This window comes from Marmota flaviventris, chromosome 13, assembly GCF_047511675.1.
Source record: "Marmota flaviventris isolate mMarFla1 chromosome 13, mMarFla1.hap1, whole genome shotgun sequence".
Classification (NCBI taxonomy): Eukaryota; Metazoa; Chordata; class Mammalia; order Rodentia; family Sciuridae; genus Marmota; species Marmota flaviventris.
The window spans coordinates 40,765,247-40,792,798 of record NC_092510.1 but is presented as its reverse complement, the minus strand read 5'-3'; the positions used below and the strand labels follow the sequence as shown (position 1 = coordinate 40,792,798).

The following is a 27,552-nucleotide window of genomic DNA, read 5'->3' as shown; positions in this document are numbered from 1 at the left end:
TATTATTATTGTCTATACTATTATTGCTGTCTTCACTTTTGGATAAGCCATCAAGTTTAAGTACTACTAGATCAAGTAAGATACTGTACATCAATTCCAAAAAAATTGATCATTTTAGATTCTAAATTAGAACATTTCATTAGAAATTTAGCTAAGATAATGAAATACAATTATAATATTATTTGGATACTACCACCACCCCCGCCCCCCCAAAAAATCTCAACTCTTTGAAACTTTTACTATTAACTTACTGTGTAAACAGAAGATTAACAGACACACAAAAAAAGGCTTTTTAAAGAAGAGTTATTAAATGTCAGAATTAGCCAAATAATTAAATGAGATCTCAAGCTGGATAATATCTCTTTTCAAACAAAAAGTTTTTTAAAAGTAACTAGAGAAAGGGAGATTTTAAACATTTACCATGGCTCAATGAATAATATTAGAAAATTTCAAATTAAAATGAAATAAAATCTCATTTTCCATAAAATATGGACCAAAATTCCATAACATAATTAGGAACCAAAACTGTTTTTTTTTTAATTATCTCACAGTCCACAGTGGCATGCTTATCATGAAGAAGAAATGGACAAAGACAAGGATGTAACTTTAACTTAATTGAAACTGTTAAAAGGGATAGCTTAATATTATTATTTAATCAATGTTAAATGCAATCCCTATTGAACTTACTGTCCTTTGGTAAAACTGTAATGCTAATGCCAGGATCACTAAGTTTGATGAAAGGAGGATTTCCTGTTTTCCTGTCTTCTTCTCTGATAAGCAGAATATTTTTGGCACATACATTCCCATGAACAAGGGATTTTTCTTCCTATTAAAGTTAAAAGGACATACATTGAAATATCAATCCACAAGTATTTGAGCATTTAATTTGGTCCAGACCCCAAAGTAGATTTAAAGAAGAAACATATGTAAGATAGCATAATAAATATTAACGTGGTAGCATGCTTTGAGACAGTAAAAGTTTTTATGACAGTACAGTTTTCATTTGTACTTTACATAACACAATAATTTATACCCAGGATGAATAAATTAAAGCTACTCAGTATTACTTCACTTTCCAAAGCTGAGATTCTAAACAGTATATATTTCTAGATGGGAGGAAGTATTGTTTTCAGTTCAACAATAAGACACAGGTACATTCTGAGCAGTCTGAAAACTGGGTTGACTCTCTAATATTCTGCTTCTCTGTCAACACTGCTTTCTACTGGACATAAGGTTCAACTGTCCCCAAACACTGTAACAAGGTATTTTCTGCTATCCACAGCAACACAACATATTTCAGCATAATTTTTGGTTAAATTTTCTAACCCAACTGACACACTACAGATTGTCCAACAGTAGTTCTATGAGACCAATGGGATGAAAAAACTGTTTCTTTCTAAAGGTATTTTATTTAAAATGTATATATAAAATAATCCCTTTCATCACCTAACACAGATTTTTTGAATGACTCAGCATCTCACAAATTTATTTCTTTTTGCCAGATCAACATAATTTTACAGTGCTTCATAAAATAAAACAATAAGTTGTGATAAAAAACTGTTAATTACTTACTAGAAAATGCATGGCCCATGCCAACTGTTTAGCCACTTCAAGTTTCCATAATATATTTATAGAATTTTTATTCTTTTTCAGATATGTATCTAGTGATCCATATTTTACAAACTCCTGAACCAGAATATCTGCATTAAAATATAGGTAATAATAATAGGGCTTAAGTATAAATATAATTAAAAATGTATGTTTTAAACTTTTATAAATATATTTATAGTTATCTTTGGATATCATAGATAATTAACTAAGAAAAATTCATTAATATAAATGAAATTTAATTAATATACAAAATTTTTAGTTTATTCACAAGAGTAAGATATAGCAATATAAACAATTATGTGTATATATATATATATTTTAAATAATCACATGTAATATACATTATACAATATTATATATGCTATTACTCTAGTACAGATAAAGACTATTTCTGATATCAATATCTAATAATTCCAGTCAGTTCCATTAATAATTCAGTCTTATTTATATACTTTGTCTTCATGATTCTAAATAAGGAATTATTTGGAATTATTTGAAAGGGCCAATTGTTTCAATGTTGTACTGAACCAGCCAAAATCTGTATTGCCATGGTAAACATAAAAGGTTGTAAGATGTTTGTTTACAATAATATTCTATTGTTTAGTCATTGTAACAAAAGGTGTATTAACTATCTTCTGCATTTTAACTTCATTCATTGGGTTCCTTTTCAACAAGGCATAACTGCACAGTCCTAAAATGTTTTCTGGTTCAACAATATTTAATAGCTACTAAATTATAGTTTATACTGATACCTAACTGTGATCATGAAATTGAATTTTCTATATAAGCAAGAATGGATTCTCTGGGAGAGGCGTGACACTAGCATAAGAAAGCAAATGGTTTTACTTACTCTCGTCTCCACAGACACATACTCCATAATTTAAAACCAAATGCTTATGAGAAAGCTGGCTCATCATGCTTGCTGCTTCAAAGAAAGACTGGGGAAAGAAAAATAACAAGACATGCAAAAAAATTATTGTGTGACTTTTATTCGTTAGTATCCATAGTTCAGAAAAATACTCTCTGCCATTAAAGAAATGCAATTTCTCCTATACTCAGCAGGCTACAGTGTGCTTTGGTACCCTTATATGGACTTGCAACTGACATCAACCTTAATTTTCATGGTGAGGAAACCCTTAAGTAAGTCTGGAATACGGAGATAGCAATGAAAAAAAGCAATAGTGGTAAAGAGTACTATGAACAATGCAAGTCAAACAGGCTTAGACCCAGAACTCCTGGAATACAGAGAGACACCAGACATGTGATATGGAACTGAAGTAGGAGGATATAAACTTTAAACAACAGTTCCTAAATAATTAAGAATGATCTCTGTGCAAATAAATAACACCTATCTCAGGATACTGGTATTGTATTGATATCACTCTAACAACCAAACTTTGACAAGAACTTCTAATTCTATGAAACCCATAAGGCTCTGGAGAGCCAAGTTTAAAAGCCACTAATTCAGTATATGAAGAGATGTAATAATACCCATAACACAATGCTAAAAGTAATTAATTTGGCAATCAGCTATTATTTTTAAAATTCCTACAATTTTCAATAGCTCCATCAGAACGCATTCTCAGAAAATTCCTTGACACAATTTTTAAAATTACAATTTTGAAAATCTGTACACATAAATCTTGTGTGCATATGAAATCACATCTCTACATAGTATAAATTACATGAACTGCCCAAAGAACATACATACCTCTGAATAATTTCTATGTGCTTTATCCAGAACTTTTAAAAGAACTTCCGTTTCATGCAGTTGACCATAGTCTCCTACTTCTCTTCTTATACCTTTAAAAATTTTTGTAAAAGTGCCTTGACCAAGGCTTTCATTCTTTAAAAGAAAAAAAGAGATTTAAAAAATGAGTAAAATGGAGAAAGATGTGGGAAATAGGAAATATAACCAATGATGAAGACAAAAAATACAAGGCCATTGTAAACATTTCCTTTAAAAACTAAACCTAGATTTGAGATTCTAAATTAATTCTTCTATTCTTCTTTAAAAGTAATTAAAGACAGAAAACAAGGATTAATGAATAAAGTACATTTTGGTTCTACCCTTCTTAAAAATCTTCTGCATTGGCTGTAATTATCACTTTTTAGAGTCAAGGTTTACCTACATTTATAGATGAGTCTCTTTTTCTGTTTGCCTTTCCTACTAATGCAAGAAAAAAGTAAACCAGTGTGGTCTGGGAAGGCAGAATATCTGACTTGTTCCTTATCACTAACTAGCTGTTTGACTTGTATAGGCTATTTTCTCTCTTTGTGCTACACTTGTCTTGGTTTCTTCATCTGAGGAATAAGGAAAATAACAATCTTTCCCATAGAATTTTTTTAACAATAAGTGAATGAATACATGAAAGCACTATGGTACAGACCATGACACATAATAAATTCACATTAAATAACAGCTACAACTAGTAATAACAGTACCAGTATTTCTTGTATATCCTCATTGACTGTTGAAAGCCTACACTCTGAAGCAGGATTATCGGTGTCCATATCCAAGCTCTACTCCTTATTAGTTCTGTAATGTTAGTTAAATTTCTTGGCCATGAGATGTCATGCCTTTATAGTCTGGGTAATTCTTCCATCTCTTCATGGAATTTTAACAGCAATTAGTCTTCAAATTTCCCTTCCCTTAATTTCTTCTTCATTTCTTTCTATTTGCTGCACCCTGGATAATTTCTTCAGGTCTATCTTTTAATTCAATAATACTCTTCAGTTATGAGTCATCTGCTTTCTGATCTGTCCATTTTATTTAAATGTCAATGAAAATATATTTGATTTCTGGGTCTCCCTCCAACCAGAGTTCTTTATCCTTTAAAATAATGTCTTATTAAGCTGGGCACAGTGGCATACACCTATAATCCCTGTGACTCAGAAGGCTGAGGCAGGGAGATTGCAAGTTCAAAGCCAGCCTCAACAACGTAGGGAGGCCCTAAGCAACTTAGTGAGACAATGTCTCAAAATAGAAAATAAAAAATGGCTAGGGATGTGGCTCAATGGCTAAACTGATGGATTAGCTTAACCTATGGATTCAATCCCCAGTACCAAATAGTAGTAGCAGTAGTAGTAGTAGTAGTAGTAGTAGTAATAACAACAACAGAAACAATAATGTCTTATTTTAAGTTGTTTTCATTTTCCCATGTTTTCCACTTCTTTGTTTATCTTTAAATACACATTTTGCAGATCACACTGGTAGCATAAACTAAAATTCAAAAGCTTATGACTTAAATTCTTAGAAGAGTCTCTTTTTTCTAAGAGCCCAATTAAAATAGACAATGTTCCTTTTCCTCTCCTTTTGCCAGTGGGTCAATCTTTCTTTTTCCATATATATTTTTTGAATTGAGGATGAATATTCTTGAGGGATTTGACTCAGAGATGGTCTCACTTTTAACTCCTATCCTTGCACAGGCCTAACATATGGCCCTCTTCTTTGTACTGCTTTGAATTTTAAACTCCATGATAAATGAAACTAAATCTCCATCCTCCCAACACCAACAGACAGTCAAATCATCAGCTCTTATATACTGTTTTGCTTTTAGTTCTTTCCTTATTTTTAATCCCTTGAATTTCCCTTAATTTCTTGAGAACTTGAGATTTAAGATATGTCTTTTATAGATTTTAAATTTTTATGATTTGTAGAGGAATATTTTTAAATTTCTGAAAAAAAAGGCTTTCATTCTTAATTAATTTTGCTAATTTCTCACACAAGATTGGCATATTCTTTATAAGAAATAAAAATATTTAAATTGCAAGTAAATTTCAACAGTATGGTTTGTAACAAAATAGTTCCAAATGTCACACGAATATACGTAGGATAGTAAATCAAGAAAATAATTATTGTTTTAACACTTGTTTTCTTTTTTTTTTTTTTTTAGGTGCTGAGGATTGAACCCGGGACCTTGTGCATGTGAGGCAAGCACTCTACCAACTGAGCTATATCCTCAGCCCACTGTTATTGTTTTAAGAGGATTAAAAAAGACAATAATAAGTATCTAATGACTTACGAATATTAAATCTTCATTTCTGATTTTGTGAAACACCATTTGGTTCACATTATTATGCCTCTGTAATGTTGGTGAGGTTGGTACATCAGAAATGCCATTGGTTCTGAAGACCAGAAGATTTGATTTATCTAGGAGAAAAACAATAAAAATATATATTTTTGTATATATATATATATATATATATATATATATATATATGTGTGTGTGTGTGTTTATAACTATATATATCATCAAAACACACTGAAAATATGAATTACTCCAAAGATGAATAAAATGAAATGTGTTCTATATGTAAAAAATTCTTAATAACTCATTATTGTTAATCTTTTTTCCTAGAAAATTACTGTAGGGATCTATTCATTGAACTTTAAAGTACTCTTACCAATTACTTCATACATTCAAAATCATAATCTCTTCCTTAACAAATATGATTTTTTCAGGCATTTCAATAATTTTAATAAGACTTATTTCTCAATAAATTACCAATCTATTTTTTAAAATATAGAAAGTAAAATCCTAAAAGCATGTTTAAGTTTATATTTAAAACACCTGAGAATTTGGTAGTGAGAACTTCCAGTTCAATAAGTAAGCAACTGATTTATACCAAGTAATTATTATCTTTAAATGTCATTTTTACAAAAACAGAAATTCAATTCACTTATATACAACTCAAACCAAACTATACAATCCTATTTGATGATGTTTGCATGAAAGAATGAGACAAATTTAACTTGGTTTTGGACTACTGCTTTAATATTTCTTTTGAAATCCATGTATTTAAGTTACATCCCACCACAGACACAATGCAAGACCAGTAATTTTTTTAAATAACTAGAAAATTACCTTTTGGCTTTGGGGGACAGCATTTAGTAAACTGGAAAATTATATTGTCTGAGCGAACAGTTTCCATCTGGTAGCAATTCAAAAGATCTTTAAGATTACTGAAATTCTTCTTAGTTCCACTGAGATTATATTCTCTATTTTCATTTTTAGTAATCAAACAGTGTTTATATTCAATGACACTTTCTTGCTACAAAGTTTAATTATAAAGACAGGGAGGGAAAATCACAATAAACATCATAGTGATTATTCTGTCAAAAAAAATCACAAAACAATCAACAGAATATTCAGACATTTGAACTGTGACTCCTAAAGTAAGTGCTGGTATAGTGATATAGTCAAGAATTTCCTCAAAAAAAGCATAATTATAATGTCATATAGCCTTTTACTAAAAGCAAGTAAGAAAGCAAGAAAAATCAATAGTAATTTATTAGATGAATAATATATAAAATCTAAACCTCGTGTTATCGTGGTCCTTCATAAGTTTGCTTCTCCCTCTATGTTCAACCTCAGTTCCTGCCCCTTCCAACATGCAATCTATTTTATAGCCAAATTAAATGACTTAAATAATTTCAAGTACCTACCACACTGTTCACACCTTGGTAACTGTATTTGTCATTCCTCTACTATGATTGTACACCCTCCCTGAAATGAACTGTTACTCATTCCTTAAAACTCAAATCAAGCTCTACTTTTTCTGTAAGGTTCTAACAACAGTTATCCATTTCACAGAAAGATTACTGAATACTTATTCCATTGCACCACTATTGTATTTGTTATAATTATCTCTAATATGGCACTTTTAATATTGCAGTTTTAAAATATTAGTCTTATGTGCTATACTATGAATTTGTTCCTCCATCTATTTTTTTTGGGGGGGGAGGGGGGTAATAGGGATTGAATCCTATTAAATGCCCTAGTAAGGGCAATTACCAACTGAGCCATATCCGCAACCCTTCTTTATTTTTTATTTTGAGACAGGGTCTCACTAAGCTACTTAGGGCCTTGTTAAATTGCTGAGGTTGGTTTTGAATGTATGATCTTCCTGTCTCAGTCTCCCAAGTTGCTGGGTTATCTTACTGTTTTTAAGCTGCTTTTTATAAGCATATTCATTCCACTTAGAACCATTTACAAAACATCTACCAGACCCTCAATTTCAATTTCAAATGTTTCCTACTCCAAAAGACCTTTCTTAAATATTGCAATCCTTTTTTTATTGTCTATATTTGTCAATGCTAGATAATTACTAAGTTCAATTTCGTATTTTTTGTTATTTTTAAATTTTTTACTTTCAAAAGATAAGTTTCTCAAATATAGGGTTATACTGTATGTTCCCTAATGCCTATCATTCACATTAGAGTGGGCACATGTAGTAAATTATATATACATTTTGAATTTATAATTCAGTGTAATGAATTGTTAAATGTATAATAAAAAGATACTCTAAAATTAGAATATAGTTTCAACTTTATACAATAGTAAATGATAAGAGGAAACATCCAACCCTTTGTAACTATAGTGTTCTAATTTTAAAAAAAGAAAAACTAAAAAAAATGGTAAATGATGGAGTAATCTACTTTCTATATTGATAACTAATCCATTCTATACTTTTACTAAATATAAGATGGTTGCTTTTATAATAATTTTATTACCTTACTTTCTCTATTTGTAAAAAGTAACATGTATCTAGATGTTGTTATAAAGGTTCTCAGAGTTTAAACAATGAAATTGCCTTATAAATGATATTTTAAGATAATTTCAGATACTAAGTAAATCTTAAATAAGGTCGAAGATTATCTATATTAACAATGAAGTTTCACTGCAGTTTTTCACTTAAAACAAATTACAAATCATTATTCTTTTTTTTTTTTTAATTTTTTATTGTGGGTTGTTCAAAACCTTACAAATTTCTTGACATATCATATTCCACACTTTGATTCAAGTGGGTTATGAACTCCCACCTTCACCCCATACACAGATTGCAGAATCACATCAGTTACACATCCATTGATTTACATATTGCCATACTAGTGTCTGTTGTGCTCCGCTGCCTTTCCCATCCTCCACCCTCCACCCTCCCCACCTCTCCCCTCACAAATCATTATTCTTAAAATTGGAAAATCACTAGTTAAAAGTGCTATGATAATTCTGTTTCTTTATTATTGCTCTGTTTTGCTCTAATTAGTAACTGCTGCTAGTAAACAACAAATTTACTTCTAATTTATTTTATTCTACCTGGGAGGGTACAGATTTCCATTTTGTGAAGAGACCACCAGAAATCTGATGAAATGCCATTTGACACAGTGATAACACCCAAACGTCAAACAACAAAAAAAAGAAATGCCAAATAAAACCATAGAAAAACATTGTATATCATTTTATACTTTAATGAAAACACTAGGAATTATATATTTATTTATACAGAATTCCTGAGGTAAATGACACATTATCATGCCAGTTATATCCAGAGCTGTAATTCTGCATATTAAAAAATAAATACAGTATGGTAGATAAATATGAAGAGGAAAGCACATGGACTAAACAACATGCTACTATTAATAAATGTGATATACTAACCTCAACAGCAAAAGTCAGAAAATACTTATTAAAGTCCTTAGGACTACATCGAAGTACATACAGCCCAGTCTGATTACCTGCTTTTTTCAGTTTACTGATGGCAAAATCCATTCTAAAGGTAAAGAAGAAAGAATTTGAAGGCTAGAAAGCACCATGACATTATGATCAAATGTTATCCAAAAATTCAGAAATAAAAATCTAAAACTCTCAGAATTTTTAGAATACTTCTCTACTTTATACGTTTACAATAATCTTTCAAGAAAAAAATTAAAGTACCAAGCTATTATACAATAAGTTCAAAATAATTCAAGGCAATTATATTACTTTAAAAACACAGAAAAGATATTATGAGATAAAAATCACAAAAAAATTCACTCAGATATTTTGCCTCTGATCATTTATGATTTGAAAAATCATACTCTCATAAGATTTCATTCAACTATGCAGACAACATATCAGAAATACTCTTCATGTCTCTTGTATCATAATTTAAGTTACTAATACCAACAATTATGTGCACTACTTTAACATTTAGTACAATATCAAAGTCTAACAGAAGGCTTGTGAGTAGCTGGAAGACTAATGAGTTTTAAATTTTTCTACATTTTTGAAGGGGCACATCTTAAAAGAAAAGCAAAATATAATCTGCATGAAAGCAAGAACCATTTCTATTTCAGGTGTCACCATATTTCTCATGCACAGACCAGTGCTTACATTTAGTAGGTACTCAATAAACATTCTTTAAATAAATAATGGAGATAAGGGTCAGGGAACGGATGAATGAAAGGAGTTTTTACACTGTTGAACATATAAATTACAAAGATAAATTTCAAGAAGTTCAACCTTATAGTAACAACCATATTTATTACTAAGTAAACACTGAGCACAGCAGCAAGTCTTAAATATTATTCAAGATACATTTTCTCAAACATTTAGGTGTAGGTTAAGTTCAAGAAACATGCTCAGAATCCCAAATCTTTTTTGTATTCAGGTTCTTCAAATATGATACCAATCATAAAGAACATCCTATCTGAAAAATAACTAGGACTTGCATTAAATAAATTTTATACATCACAGCTAGCTTTACCCAGTGTTAAAGCCAGGTTCTATAATTGTGTAGGTCGATATAGAAGTTATTAGCCATACATAGGTATTTAAATGTAAAGAAATTAAAATTGAATTAAATATAAAATTCAATTTCTCAGTTGCAGTAGCCACATTTCAAATGCTAAATAGCCACATATACCTAGTGCCTACTGGATTAAATATCCTATATAAAGAATATTTTCATCTCTGATGAAAGTTCTATTGCACAGTCCTCATCTAGAAATATGGACATCATATATACATCTTGCATTTGAGGCTTCAGTAAAAGAAGTTGCATTATTCAAAAATAGTAACAATTTTCAAATTTTGACTTGTGGTTCCTTTGCAGTATTTCAAAATTAGTGTAATATAAATCGGAAGTGTTCTTTTAAAAAGAACATCTATGACTTAACTAAGTATGCAAAAATAACTAAATGTTAAACTTGTATCACAAGTTGTGAGTATTGTAGATTGGGACACAGATGGTAAACTATGTCCAAAATAATTGTTATGTAATCTGACTTATGCAAACAGACTTTATGTCAAAAAAGAAAACATAAATTATAATAATATTTTTCAAAAACTTCTAAACCTACATCTATCATACAAAATTTTCTTTGTAAATACAGTCATCCCTTGGCATCCATAGAGGCTTGGTTTCAGAATCAAACTCTGAGGTTTTGCTCAAATCCCTTATATAAAATGGCATAATTTTCACATGTAAATATGTACATCCTCCTCTATACATTAAATAGTCTCTAGATTATTAATAAAACCTAATAAAATGTAAATTCTATGTAAATAGCTAGTACACTGTGTTGTTTAAGAAATAATGAGAAATAAGGTTGGTACATGTTCAGTACAGACACAACATTTTTAAAATATATATTTTCAATTGTAATTGACTGCATCCATGTATGTGGAATCTAAAGATAAGGGACTGTGCAACACTTGCTTTAAAAATTTTTTTTTTTTACTTTTAAAGTTGGTATTACTCACGAAATTGGGCCATGACAGTTGCTTTGTATATTTTCAAGCATTGTTGGAGGTGCTACTTCTTTACAGAGATAATGATGCGCATCTGCAGTTAATCTGTAATACCCATCAATTAATGACACAAAAGACAAGGCTTCTCTCAATGAGGTAAGTTCAATTTCCTAAGCAGAAAAAAGAAAAATAAGCTGTTAAGTATCATTTAAAAAGTAAATTTAATGCTAAATAATAAAAGTTCACTACACTCCATGTAATATCATTTCTCCTAATTTTATTTTTTTAAATTGCTTAAAAGTTTTTTGTGATTCCCAGTTACTTTATCATGTACTTCCACTTGTAGTTCACTCTATATCATAATTTTACTGTATTTTCCAATACCCCTATTTGACTAATATGAGTCTTCTCAATTAGAAATTCATTTAATCTGATGCAAAAGTTGGTATTGAGAGGTCATAAGCAGTTGTTTTTACATACCTACTGCACACTGCTAAGTATTCATGATATAAACTAAAATGTTAGGATATGTAGCTGTGTTGTGATTGTATCATTATATATAGATGTGAACATACACTCAGCCTAAAATACAGTATTTATCTAATGGGAAAACATACATACATACATATATAAAAGTACATGTGTATGTGTGTATATATACACACACATATTCAATTTTATTATGTCATGAAAAAATAAAGCCCTATTTAAAACAATAAAAATAAGTAGTAGTGAGGATTAAAGTTAACCAAAAAATGTGCAAAATGATTATTAGAAAAACTTCAAAACACTTGTGCAACACAACTTTTTATTTGAATATACAGAAGATTACCTATGTTCCTGCATGGGAAAATTCAACATCATCAAATGTAAAAATCTTCCCTAAGTTAATTTTCCATTTTGTCAAATCCTAAAAACACCAATGAATACTAGAGGACATAGCAAGAAGAACAAGGCAAATATGGGATTCAGAGAACCAGGGATCCAACATAAGAGAGATAAGATGATAATTCACAGGATGATAAAAAAGGAATGCTGAAAGATTACAGCTGTGGTTATTAACAACTGTATCTAGAGAGCTTCCAGGTGAGATTAGGAAAGCCATTACCTAGTGATCAAGGCAGAGCTTCTCTGGAAGAAAGAGACATTATATAACATTTGACGGGTTTGACTATATGAAATTTTATACTGAGAAATGAGCTACTTTACAAAGTCTTTGCAGGGAATGGAAAGACAACTATAAATACAAAGGGGAAAGCAATAATTAGCTACTGGAAAAACAAAAGATTACAAAAGAATGGAAATGTGATCTGAGTATACTTCTTGGCTCTTCAATACATAATATTTACATAATCATAGTAGAAACATAGAATAGGGAGTTAGAACAAAAAGTTTAATAAGAAGTATGTGATATGTTTGAATATTTACTTAATAAAATAAAGCCATAAAAATAGTTACTGTAGCCGGGTATGTTGGTGCACACTTGTACTCCCAGTGGCTCAGCAGACTGAGAAACAAGGATTGCAAATTCAAAGCCAACCTCAGCAACTTATCGAGGCCCTAAGCAAGTCAGTAAGACACTGTCTCTAAATAAAATATAAAAAGGGTTGGGGTTGTGTCTCAGTGGTTATACACCCCTGGATTCAGTCCCTGATACAAACATATTCTCTCTCTCTCTCTCTCTCTCTCTCTCTCTCTCTCTCTCTCTCTCTCTCTTTCTCTGGGGGAGGGTATGAGGGGGGGGGGGTTACTGTAAAAGATTCTAGAAGCAAAGTTAAAAGTCTTTGAGAATTACAAGCCAGTACAACAAATGATTGATACTCAATATGTATTGGGGGGAAAATCCTATAAGTCAACTAAAATTAAAAAGTAAAACTAGTCAAAGGATATGAAAAGGCAATCCATAGAGAAGAAATAAATATAGCTACCCTATATAAGCACATAAGAACTGCTCAGTCTCAGATTCCAATAAATAAAATATAACAAAAGGAATGCATTTTTACTCATCAATTTTGCAGAAAAATTAAGACTGATAATATTCAGTGTTGGCACAGGTTACAGGGACATGGGGATATACACACATTGGAAACAATGTTGAGACACACTTTAAAAGTCTATCAAATTATAAGTATTTATATCCTTGACCTAGCAATTTTACTTACAGGTATATCTCTTAATGAGATATTGACATATGTATTTAGAAAAGCATATTCAAATAGCTTCTTTTAGCATTTTTTGTAATAACAAAAAATAGCCAAAATTAAGTGTCTAACAATACAATTATTATTAATTCTAAATTAAAGATATATACAGTATGGAATGATATGCAAAAGTTAATTATAAATTATAGGTTAAGGTATATATACAATATGGAGAAAGATGCAATAGTTTTTTTTAATTAGATCTATATGTACACAGAATGACAAGTCTTTATTTTTTTTAAATCAAGTTCAAGAACAATACATAAAGTATGGCCATATTTTTGTAAATAAAACATTTGTTTTAAATGACAATGAAAACATTTATTTTAATGAAAATGTCATATATGTTGATATGTGTAAAAATACAAAGGCTAGAAAAATACATACACACAAATGGTCACCTATGGAAAGGGGGATAAGACTGAATGAATGTTGATGAAAAAGAATAACCTACTTGTTCTTACATCAGAAAACAAAGAAAAGGGACACACATAAGTAAATATAAAACAATACTGACTTAAAACATAAGAGGGGATAAAATGGAATAAAAGTATTTTAATAATCAAAATAAGACAGAACTAAAACCAAAACAAAATTCATGGGACAATCAGAAGCCAAATAGTAAAATGGCAGACTTAAAACCCAGCTGTGTTAGTAATTATGCCAAATTTAAATGGACAAAATACTATATTAAAATTAAAGATTTTTACTCATAAAAAGTAACTATTAAAAGTAAGAAGGCAACCCACTAACTAGAAGATAGTATACATTTTAACAGATATCCTACAAAAGACGTGTATCCAGAATTTTTAAGAACTCTACAAATTGATAAGAAAAAACCAAACAAGTGAATGAAAATGAACAAAGACTTGCACAAGGACTTCATAAGCAGGCTATTCAAAAGAATAATAAGTATATTAAAAAGTGTTCAACATCATTAATCATCAGGGCAATGAAATAAAAACCACAGTGAGCTTCCAGTATGTATTCACCAGGATCACCTTTTTAGGTACAAAATCATAGCTTGGTGACCATATGGGGCAATTGAAAATTTCATTCACTGATGAAAAAAAGGTACATTAGTATAACAACTTTGGAAAACTGCTTATCAGTATCACCATGACTCAATAATCCCACTCCTAATGCCTACCAACAGAAGAATGAATTTTAAAATGCAATACTGATTGTGGATACTAACACACAAAAGGGTGGTGAAGAATAGAAGTTCAGTGGATTGGGCAGAGGGAAGTGAGGGGAAGAAAGAGGAAGGGAGAGGGATAAGAATGGGAAAGACTGGAGTGAGTCTGATACAGTTTTCCTATATACATGAACACACCATAATGAATCTCCACCATGTACAACCACAAGACTGGGATACTAATTAGAATAAGATATACTCCATGTTTGTATAAATATGTCAAAATATACTCTCATTTATATCTAAAAAGAATAAGTGTTTTTAAAAATGCAGTACTACCCAGGAATAAAAAAGGAATGAACATGTAAAATCATGAGTTTTCAGATATGCTAAGAATAAGATCTAGATTTTTAAAAATACATACAATATTATTCCATTTATATACCAGAGCAGAGATAATTGAAGGTAAAAGTCAGAATGATGGGTACCTTAAATTGGAGGCAAGGGTGGGAAGAAGCATGTGGAAATCTTCTGAGAATACTGGAAACAGTCTATACCTTAAACCAGGTATGGCTACACAGGTGTGTGCATATGTAAAAATGTATTGAGCTATATACCTAAAATTAATGTATTTTACTGTGTTCAAGTTATGTCTCAACAAAAGTGAAAGAAGAAAAAAATAAAAGAAACAAAAATAAAAGCTATATTGAACTACCTCAAAATTTAAAATGTCTAGGCATCAAAGGACACAAACAACAAAATAACAAAGCATACTATGAATAGAAGACAATATTTGCAAACCTAAGTCTGATAACTGGTTAATGTCCAGAATATAAATAACTATTACAACTCAACAACAAAAAATGGCAGGAAGTACATGAAAAGATGACCAACATCACTAACCATTAGGAAAATGCAAATTAAAACCATAGTGAGATACCACTTCATTCCCATCAGTATGGCTATCATTCAGAAAACAGAAAACAAAAAGTGCTGGTGAGAATGTGGAAAACCTAAAATGCTTGTGCACTGCTAGTAGGAATGTATAATGGTACAGCTACAACAGAAAATAGTAGGGTGGTTCCTCAAACAATCACATACAGAATACCATATGATCTATCAACTTTATTTCTTGGTTTATCTCCAAAGAAATTGAAAGCAGGGTCTTGAAAAGATATTTGAACATACATATGTACAGCAATGTTATCTACAATAGCCAAAAGGAGTGGAAACAACCCAAAAGAGTATTGATGGATGAATAGATAAACAAATATGGCATATATATATATATATATATATATATATATATATATATATATACACACACACACACACACACACACACAATGCTATATACATATCTATTTTAAAGGAAGGAAATTCTGATACATGTTTTAACATGGATTATCACATGCTAAGTAAAATAATACAGTCACAAAAAGATAGTATTGTGTGATGCCACTTATAAGAGGTTTCTAGAGTAATCAAATTTATAGAGACAGAAAATAGAATGAGGTTGCAATAGTTTTTAATGGGTACAGAGTTTCAGTGTTGCAAAAATAAAAAGTTCTAGAGATTGGATGCACAGCAACGTGAATATACTAAACATTACTGAACTGCATGCTTAAAACGGTTATGAGTCTAAGTTTTATTTTGTATATATTTTACTAAAATTTTAAAACAATAAAAAGACAAAAAAAATGCCAGAGTAAAGAGAAAAATGGTAATAAAAAATATAAAACTAACATATAATAGACTGGTAAAATGCAAGAATAAACAAAAATTAGTTACTTTCTTATATCCATCAACAATTTATTTGACAAATAAACTCAGAAAAGTTCTTCTAATAAATAGCAGAAAAGCATAATACATCATTAATAAAATTCAGCAAGAAACATGATATATCAAAATGAATAAAACTATCAAGTTACTGAAAAACAATATAATACATGGATACAAGAGAAATATAAGGTATTCCTAAAATATATGTTATATGGAAAAGTAATATCAACTCTTCCCAAACTAATCTTTGGTGCAATTACAACAAAATGTCAATGTAATATTTTTAAGAAGCTTTAGGAATACTCACAATTAAGAACTTAGGTTTTCAAATAATGGATTTGAATTTAAATAGCCTTAACATTTTACCAATACTGTGACCTTGGAAAGTTATTTAACTTCTCTGTACTGCAAACTTCATAAATTAAGCCAACAAGTCCACACACCTTTCCATAAGGAATATTACTATAGAATATTCACATTAGCATCAGCATACTTTTCCAGAAAAACTTATTATAGATGCAGAAGGGGGTTGATAATTATTAAACACCCTTTCAACCATCCATGAAATTTTATCATACTCCTAAACTAGCTCCTAGAACACTGTGCAAAATCCAGGAAGTACAAACACACATGAAAATATAACTCTTGCCTTCAAGAAGTTCATAGCCTTCTAGATAGTAGGTATACTTTATCATGTTTTTATCTACTAATAACAGGAAAATGTGCTGAATAAAGTGAATTACAAGTCAGTTATTTTTTTAGTAATCTTTTAGAATCAATCATGTCTTACAGATTGAGTGAAGTTGACCTGGGATTGGTTTGTATTTTGTCATATAAATTCCATATAATATTGCTTTATTTTTGTCCTTTAATTAGGCAGAATGGTTGGTATTATGCACATCCCTCTTGATTAAAAAAAAATAGTCAAGAATGAGCATTACAACAGGCAACTAGCACAACCCAGAGTCAGAGGGAGTGGGGAAAAGAACTGGTGCTTTGTTAATCACAAAAATGTATAAAAAACTGTGGGAAGAGTTTTGGTAAAAAGTGAGGTGAAAGTTTTAAAAAAGTTTACTGAACTGATAATTATGTTTAGAGCTATATTATAACTATAATTTAAAAAGTAACTTTGGTGTTGTCATGTATAACTAATTAGAACTAATAAAAAAGATTTTTAAAAAGTAACTTTGGTATTATAAAAAAGTAAATTTGGCTTTCGGATTCTGAAATATTTCTTTCTGATAAATGTTCAATGTAACCACTATTTAGTTGTAAAACAAACTTACCAAATTTTTACCATCTTGTTTATGGATAGTTACAATTCTACTTTCATTTGAGCCTTCCTGGTTTGCTTGCTTAATACTGACATCAATAACTTCAGGAAAATCACAATATAATTGTAAATTCTGTAATTAAAAGCATTTAAAATTTAACAGTTATGGAACCATTTTTAAATAAAACTTATAAAAGAGACAACATTGGTTCAAAATTCTTTAAGAAATACAAATTTTTCCTTCATATATTTTTTAAAGAGAGAGAGAGAGATTTGTTTTAATATTTATTTTTTTAGTTTTCGGCGGACACTTGTTTGTATGTGGTGCTGAGGATGGAACCCGGCCGGGCCGCGCCGCATGCACGCCAGGCGAGCGCGCTACCGCTTGAGCCACATCCTCAGCCCAAGAAATACAAATTTTTATTGATAACAATAGATAGGCATTATGTGATTCCTTCTTCCAAAATTCTAATCCCAAGACTATACTGTATCTTACTTTGACTTATAAATGAGAACATTAAAGGATGCAAGGAGTCAGGGCTGGGGGTGTAGCTCAGTGGTAGAGCGCTGGAGTAGCACGTGCGAGGCGCTGGATTTAATCCTCAGTACCACATAAAAATAAATAAATAAAATAAAGATATTGTGTCCAACTACAACCAAAAAATATTTTTTAAAAAAAAGAAGCAAGGAATCTAAATTGTGTTAGCATACACTCCAACCCAATTAACATTAATAAGAACTGCTGTCAGAAAACTGAAAATATAACTACCAAAAAAAAAATTAAAAATAACAACAATATAATCTTAAATCTCTAAAACAATCTAAGAACAATACAAACATGAACAAATTTAAAACTTGCAGTACAAACCTTAAAAAGTAAATTAATTATTTAACAGGTATATAGTATAATAAAAATTAAGTTAATATTTTCCATTTTATTTTATGATTGTGCCTTATTATCAATAATAATGAATGTAAAAAGGAGACAAGACTACCTTAAAAATCACTTACAGAATCCAACCCCTTTCTGAAACTATAAGAAAGTCATTAGAAATTATTTTGTCTTAAAAAGATTAAATAAAAATCCATTTAAGAACAATGAGAGAAGAACTATAGATACAATCTTGATAGCGTCACATGCTACTAGAAACTTCCACTTCTAACAGTGGAAGAAGTACAAGACCAGGTTTGAAATAATTAAAACTACTTTGCTTATATTGTCATTCTACTTAAAATTTAAAACAAAGAATGAGAACATATCATTAAGGATTACCTGTTCTGTCAGTGTCTCACTTTCTTTATGTTTCCCTCTTGACCACTGAATTCCACCGTTTCCAGTTATTATAATGGTTGCAAAAATCTCCTCACCTGAAGGACCTCTTCCAGGTTCTTTTACTTCAAATTGCTCTGTGTAGAAGGCAGACTGAAGAGTTTCCAGATTTATAAGATACTTAAGTTTCAAGTTTCTGGCAGTGGCTTTGCATTGACTGAACTGCTGAATAAATTTGCGAAATCTGTACCTTATTCGCTTCCTTGTCAAAATATGATAGTCTTGAATCTTTGCTCGAACACATTTTGGTAAGAATGTCTTATAGCTAGGAATGAAGAGCATACACAGAAAAGGAAAACAAAGAAAACAAAAATTGGAAAATAAACCGAAAACAAAACTGAAAGACAAGTTCTTATCTTTTTCCATGATAGGTAGGTGCTACAACACAGTAGTAAGTTGGAGTAAGTTGATATAACCATCCACAGAGGAGAAAACCTCAATGTTTCATTTGATGGTACACACACTCTAAGTTACCATAAAGCTCAGAATAGAAGATTTTAATTTTCTTCTCCTCATGAAATGCACTCTCAGTCTATAAAAGAGTCTCTAAAAATTCATTTTCTCTGATTATCTTATATCCCTGGGATGGTGATTTATAAGGTGTTTTTTTTTTTTTTTTTGGACTGTGCTGAAAATATTTCCTATAATATGGAAATTTTTATTTGAATTTTAACCAGATTTTATCTGAATTTTGGAAATTGTTGCTTTTTGGTGGTGCTGTTTGTTGTTCATTATGCAAACATACTTTTTTTGTATAAGTTATTTTGTTAGGTTAACTTCTCAAATCCTAATAATTCCTCTGATTGAAATAATTCTTTCTAGAAATACTCTGACCTTTCTGTACTTTTATCTCTATGTATTAGATAGCCTAAAAAGGGGGAATAAATTAATATTTCTGCTTCTAGTGAACACAGACATACAGAGTAACCTCTTATATGTATTTTTTAATATTTATTTTTTAGGTGTAGATGGACACAACACAATGCCTTTATTTTTTATGTGGTGCTGAGGATCAAACCCAGATCCCACCCATGCTAGGCGGGCACTCTTCCGCTGAGCCAAAATCCCAGCCCTTATATGCATTTTTTAAAATCTAGTAAAGTATTTAGACTATTCAAAGATCTATATCCTACTGGATATTTCCAGAAACAAGCACCTTATTTCATTCTGCAAGGCCTAATTTCTCATCTGTTCTCCCATCAATTCTAAGTAACTTAACAGCAATTAGAGTTCCTTGTTTATTTTTCAGAAATTACCATCAAATAAGAATTCAGAAAACATCAGTGAATTAAATATGTTTTAAACTATTAAGAACAGCAGGCATGTTTTGCCACAGGGCAGGAATAAATTATTTATCCACTCTTAAAATGCCATGGCACAGTAGATAAAAGAAAAATAGGTTAAGTGGGGGTATTTCAAATTTAAAACTTTTATTCTGCAAATTATAACTTCAAGAAAGTAAAAAAAAATACACAGAATGGGAGAAATTATTTGCAAATATTATATGATAACTTGTATTTGGAGACATATCCAGAATATAAAAAGGACACTTACACCTCAATAATAAAAAGACAATTCAATTTTAAAATAAGCAGAATATTTCAAGAGACATTTTTCCAAAGGAGACATACATATGGCCAATAAGTACATGACAAGATGCTAACCATCAGTAGTCATTAAGGAAATGAAAATCAAAACCAGAATGGGATAACACTTTTACTTGGTAAGGTGGGTAAAATAAAGACAGAGGAGTGCGGAAAAAGTTGGAATTCTCATGTACTGCCAGTGAATCTAATATGGTATAGCTGCTTGGGAAAAGTTTGGTAGTTTGTCAAAAAGTTAAACTGAGTTATTGAATGAAATAGGAATTCTACTCCTAAGCATATACACTGGAGAAATAGATATATAAATCCACAAAATAACTCATATACAACCCTTCATACCATCATTATTCACAGCAGCCAAGAAGCAGAAACAAGCCAAATTTTCATCAAGTGATGAACAGGTAAGCAAAATGTGGTATGTTCATACAATGGAATAATAAAACTAAAAAGGAATGAAATATTGATATATGCTACAACATGGAAGAACCTTAAAAACATTATGCTAAGTAAAAGAAGCCAGACAGAAAATGATACCACATATTGTCTGATTCCAATTATATGAAATGTCCAGAATAGGCAATCCATTGAGACAAGAATTAGATAAGTGATTGCCAGAGACTGGGGGGAAAGAGGATGAGGGCTGAATGCTAATGAATATGGGATTTCTTTTAGGAAGGATAAAAATGTTCTAAAATCACATTGTTATTATCTTTTACAATGCTGTGAACACAACAAAAAAATTTAATTGTTTACTTTAAATAGGTGAACTTCATGATATGTGAATTTCAATAAGTTGTTTTAAAGTATCATCAAATTTTATAAGGAATGTGTAATATTCATGCAATTTAAAAAGTAAATCAAAAATAACGATGCAGAATTTTGCAGATAAGTTTATATACTGGTTCAGAGTATGGGTTAAGAGAATCAGAGAAATACAATTAATAAACAAGAATAATAGATGATATATGTTTCAACCTATATGGAAAGATTCTATTTAACTTTGGATATGATCTAGTCTCAAATGCAGAATTATCCCACCACAGTAGAAGCCTAAAGATGGCTTCATATTTACAACATTCGCCTTTAGTGGCTCAAAGCTTCTATTCTTAAACTCTGTTTCTTTCAATTTTCATCAACAACTTTTAAGATACTTTTCCTCTAATTCTGTTCTACTGTAACCTGGCATATACCAAGTATTTAATAAACAGCTGTTTGAATGAATGAATGAATAAATGGATGGATGAATACACTAACTTATAAGACATATCTGTCTGCATCTTAATAAAGACCAAGGAATTAGTGGAAAATAGAAATGTTTTTGGTGTTCCTTTGAATCTAGTCTTCTAGATTCCTGAATGAGTTCACGAAATCATACCTACGGCCTATTCCATTTGAGTTAAGACCTAACAGACATCTGCAAGCAAAATAAAAACACTTAAAACCAAAGAGAGAAACATAGAAACTGATCTAAAAATTGGGTACTGAACTACTTTGAGAAACTTAGTGACAAAACAATGTCAAAAAAAAAAAAAGGAAGTCAACCACATTGACTTTTAATCTCATAAGTATGTAACTTGTAAAATATTTCGTCTTCAAAACTTAAGGAAAATCAAAGTATTCTTACATAGAAGTTCTCAGGTGGGGGGGGGGTATACTAGAGATTGAACCCAGGGGTGCTCTATCACTGAACTACAGCCCCAACTTCCACCTCTTTTTATTTTTGATTTTCAGACAGGGTCTCATGAAGTTCTCCAGGCTGGCCTCAAACTTGCCATCCTCCTGCCTCAGCTTCCCAAGTTACGGGGATTATAGGCATGCACAACCATGCCCAGTTATATAAAACTTCTTTAAAAAGTGGAAATTTTGTAGACATTAAACCTATACAGTAGAAGTAGTGTTTCAAAGAACTGTAATTTAAAATTGTCATGATTGTCAAAATCCATGTAGCAGTATCCCTGTAGTACACTCTTTTAAGGTCTTCAGGGAATAGTCCGAGAAGGGCAATAGCTGGGTCAAATGGTGGTTCCATTCCCAGCTTTCCCAGGAATCTCCATACTGCTTTCCAAATTGGCCACACCAGTTTGCAGTCCCACCAGCAATGTACAAGAGTACCCTTTTCCCCACATCCTCGCCAGCCCTTGTTGTTGTTTGACTTCATAATGGCTGCCAATCTTACTGGAGTGAGATGGTATCTTAGGGTGGTTTTGATTTGCATTTCTCTGATTGCTAGAGATGGTGAGCATTTTTTCATGTATTTGTTGATTGATTGTATGTCCTCCTCTGAGAAGTGTCTGTTCAGGTCTTTGGCCCATTTGTTGATTGGGTTATTTGTTTTCTTATTGTTTAATTTTTTGAGTTCTTTGTATACTCTGGATATTAGGGCTCTATCTGAAGTGTGAGGAGTAAAAATTTGTTCCCAGGATGTAGGCTCCCTATTTACCTCTCTTATTGTTTCTCTTGCTGAGAGAAAACTTTTCAGTTTATATGCAGAATAATAATTTGGGGAATGCTGAGTTTGGATAACTTGTATAAACAGAATCCCTGAAGTACTTGTAAAATTTCATATTTGTGGGCTTCATCTTAGAATCTTCTCTTTTTCTATTTTTTGGGGGGAGGGGGGCACAGAGTGCTTAACTATTGAGCCACTCTCCCAGCTCTTTTCTTAAAATATGTTATTTAGAAACAGGGTCTTTCTATTGCTTAGGGAAGAATCTTCAATTTTAACAAGCCCCTCAGGTGATTCTAATGCAAGTAAAATACAGACCACAATTTGAGAAATACTGATTCAGATAATTTATACAAAAAATCTGAGGATCTACTACCAAAAATTATTCCTGCAGATGTTCTTTCCATTCATCTCATCTTACCTACCCTTTTCAGAATAAATGAATCAAACAATAAATTGATACTGATCATCTATGATACTTTCTGTAGCACTACAACTTTTTCAATAATTTCATCTTACAAAATATGTGTCATACACAAGAAAAATAGTTACCCATGTGATTTTTTATTATAAAATCAAAAGGTGGGGACAAACACAAAAAACACTAGTAAATTCTATAAAATCTCTAATTGTTCACATTTATGCATATGCATATGCAGCAGGAAATTACCTGATAGAGTTATAAATGGCCAGTGGAGTTTGATCATTTTCTTTGGCTATTCTCATCATATCTAACACTGCCATCCCAAGACATTCTTCCTGTGTTTCATGAGTCACAGGCACTTTTATCCATCCATGCACAAAATCATGCCGCCACTAAAAGAAACAAAAATATCTAAGGAAATATCTCAGCATAAATTTTAATCTGCTATCATATTTTAACCAATAACATAATTTCCAGAAAATATGTATTTAAAAGGCATAAGTCAAAAAACAGCATTAGAAACAAACTATAGCCCATATATTAATATAATCCTATCTTCTCAGAGCCATGTTAGAATTCTGTAGTAATCATGAAATAATTTGTCCAAAATGGTCCTATTTCAAAGATATTTGGACAATGAAAGCTTACTGTTGTCTTCATTAGAATATAAGTATTTATTTTAAGGCTATGCAAGAAAAATGCTCACCATAGGAAATGTCTCATTTTCCTAATTCTTTTTTTTTTATACCAGGGATTGAACTCAGGGACACTATACATCCCCAGCCCTACTTTGTATTTTATTGAGAGACAGGGTCTCACTGAGTTGCTTAGCACTTTGCTTTTGCTAAAGCTGGCTTTGAACTCATGATTCTCCTGCCTTAGCCTCCTGAGCTGATGGGATTACAGGCATGTACCAACGTGCCCAGCCTAATTCATTTCCATGAGAGTACTGAATTATCTTGTAGATCAGAAAGCACTAGAATTCTTCCTAGCTTTGTTGAAATGGATCCATACTAATAAATTGATGACCATACAGTTTTATTTAACAAAAGAAATGCAAACATGATTTTTTTCCTGTAATGATCATATATTGAAATCAATTTTCAGTGATAAAAAGGCATAGGTCAACTCCTTCCTTGATTTTAATTTTGCCATAAAATTTTAGTAAAAAAATAATTTGCAAATGAAGACCAATTTAAATTGGGTTTGCAGCTATAGAACACACATGCTGTCAAACTATTTCACTGCATGTGTTTTCAAACTGTATCTCCTACATAAAAATTACCTAAATTAAAATAGTAACCAATTATGTCCTGAATTCCACTTAAGTTAAAAGCATTATAATAGAGATTGTATTTCATACAAAGAAACACATAATACAGGCTTAGCCATCAAAAGGACTAAAATGTAGTTTAGAAGCTAAACATGAAAACAAATAATTTTAATGCCAGATACTTAAGAAGTGCCACAAAATTGCTGATTGAGGATATATGAGAAAGGTGAAATTGTATCCACTTAGGGTAAAGAGGAATGGTTTCATGGTTGATTTAAAATGTTATGTAAACTTAAATGATGAAGAAATTTTTGATGAGTAAAAAATCAGTAAGAAAATAGAAAGAATGACAAAAACAAAGCAAAAGACATGTACAGAGATTCAAACCAGTTTGGTTGGGGGCAGAATATAGGTAATCTTGAATGAATTGACTCTATAAACAATAAAGATCTGGTTTTTAAAGCATCAGTTTCACCATATCTCTTTCAGTGCTAGAGCAGTAGCAGTCACAAATGTGCTTAAAGAAAATTAAATGTGCTCAGAGAAGTTCTAAGAGGCTGCTGTATGGCTCAGATAGAAGATAATAAGTATATGATATAGAAAACAGAAGACATTAAAATTATCTCACCACTAGATAGATCCTCCAAACAAAAACTAAATAAAGAGGCTATAGAACTAAAAAATATAATTAATAATTTAGACTTAACAGACATATATAGAATCTTTCATTCATCAACAAATGAATACACTTTCTTTTCAGCAGCACACAGATCCTTCTCTAAAACTGACCACAGCTTAGGCCACAAAGCAACTCTTAGCAAATACAAAAAAGTAAAGATAATACCATGAATTCTATCAGATCATAATGAAATGAAATTAGAAATAAACAATAGAATAAAAATACAAGCTACTCTAACAAATGGAGACTCAATAATATGCTATTGAATGACAAATGGATAGCAGAAGAAATCAGGGATGAAATTTAAAAAAATACTTAAGAGGTAAATGAGAATTGCAATACAATATATCAAAATCTCTGGGACACTATGAAAGCAGTGCTAAGAGGAAAGTTCATTACATTAAGCCCATTCATTAAAAGAATAGAAAAACACAAATAAATAACATAATATCACATCACAAAGCTCTAGAAAAAGAACAACAAACCAACACCAAAAGCAGTAGGAAACAGGAAATAAATAAAATCAGAGCTGACATCAATGAAACTGAAACAAAAAAAATCAACAAAACAAAAAGTTGGTTCTTTGAAAAAGTTAATAAAATTAACAAATCCTTTGCCAAGCTAACAAAGAGGAAGAGAGAGAAAACTCAAAAGCCTAAAATTTGTAATGAAAAATGAAATATCACAATGGACACTACTGAAAGACAGATGATACTCAAATTATTTTGAAAATTTATACTCAAATAAAATAGAAATTCTTGAAGACATCAACAATTTTTTTGAGACATATGACCTACCTAAATAGAATCAGGAGGACACAGGAAATTTAAACAGATAGATCTCAAGAAATGAAATTGAAGATGCAATCAAAAGCCTAACAACAAAGAAAAGCCCAGGACCAGACAGATTCTCATCCAACTTCTACAAGACATTCAAAGAAGAACTAACACCAATTCTCCTCAAATTATTCCATGAAATAGAAAAAGAAGGAAACCCTCCAAACTCATTCTATTAAGCTAGTATCACTCAGATACCAAAACCAAAAAAAGGAAATTTCAGACCAATATCCTTGATGAACATAGATGCAAAAATTCTTAACAAAATACTTGCAAATCACATACAAAACCATGTTTAAAAGATATGCATTCTACTGTCATATATAAATTTAAAAAAAAGATAGTGCACCATGATCAAGTGGGGTTCAACCCAGGGATGTAAGGTTGGTTAAACATATGAAAATCAATAAATGCATCACATCAATACACTTACAACAGGAATCATATGATCATCTCAATAGATGCAGAAAAAAGCATTTGACAAAATACAGCATCCACTCACCTTTAAAATACTAGAAAAACTAGGGGAAATATGAACACACCTCAACACTGTAAAGTCTATATATGCTAAATCCAAGGCCAACATCATTCTAAATGGAGAAAAACTGAAACCATTCCCTCTAAAACCTGGAACAAGACAGGGATGCCCTCTTTCACCACTTCTATTCAACATAGATCTAGAAACTCTAGCCAGAGCAATTAGAAGAAATTAAAGGGATACAAATAGGAAAAGAATAACTCAAACTATCCCTATTTGCTGATGACATGATTCTATATTTAGATGACCCCAAAAACTTTCAGAAATCATAAATGAATTAAGCAAAGTTGCAGGATATAAAATTAATACCCATAAATCAATTGCATTCCTATATATCAGTGATGAATCAACTGAAAGAGAAATTAGGAAAATAATCCCATTCACAAAAACTTTAAAACAATAAAATATTTGGGAATCAATTTACAAAAAGAGGTGAAGGACCTCTTCAATGAAAACTACAGAACTCTAAAGAAAGAAATTTTAGAAGACTGAAAGATCACCCATGTTTTTGGATAGGCAGAATCGATATTGTCAAAATGGCCATACTACCAAAAATGCTATATAGATTTAATTCAATTCCTATTAAGATTCTGATGATTTTCTTCATAGAAATAGAAAAGGCATAAAATTCATTTGGAAAAATAAGAGGCCCAGAAAGTAATTCTTAGCAAGAAAAGTAAAGCAAGAGGCATTACAATATCAAATCTTAAAACATACTACAGTGTTATCATAACAAACATGGCGTGGTATCGGCACCAAACACACATGAAGATCAATGGTACAGAACAGAAGACACAGAGACAAACCCACATAAATACAATAATCTCAGACTAGACAAAGGCACCATAAACATACATTGGAGAAAAGATAGCTTCTTCAACAAATGGTGCTAGGAAAACTAG

At 30.9% G+C, this 27,552-nt stretch overlaps 1 protein-coding gene across 3 annotated transcripts in view; it reads right to left on the bottom strand.

Moving 5' to 3' along the window:
• Nucleotides 1–27,552, bottom strand: part of Jak2 (Janus kinase 2) — a 132,703-nt gene that overhangs the window by 29,860 nt on the left and 75,291 nt on the right. For all 3 annotated transcript variants that reach the window (XM_071600612.1, XM_071600613.1, XM_027943074.2), the window contains exons 6-16: nt 23,571–23,716; nt 18,794–19,115; nt 17,534–17,653; nt 11,139–11,296; nt 9,054–9,165; nt 6,480–6,666; nt 5,637–5,764; nt 3,323–3,457; nt 2,462–2,549; nt 1,573–1,700; nt 688–826 (exon numbers count right to left, since the gene is read on the bottom strand). In XM_071600612.1, coding sequence (XP_071456713.1) covers nt 688–826; nt 1,573–1,700; nt 2,462–2,549; nt 3,323–3,457; nt 5,637–5,764; nt 6,480–6,666; nt 9,054–9,165; nt 11,139–11,296; nt 17,534–17,653; nt 18,794–19,115; nt 23,571–23,716 — 1,663 coding nt within the window. The remainder of the gene's footprint in view (nt 1–687; nt 827–1,572; nt 1,701–2,461; nt 2,550–3,322; nt 3,458–5,636; nt 5,765–6,479; nt 6,667–9,053; nt 9,166–11,138; nt 11,297–17,533; nt 17,654–18,793; nt 19,116–23,570; nt 23,717–27,552) is intronic.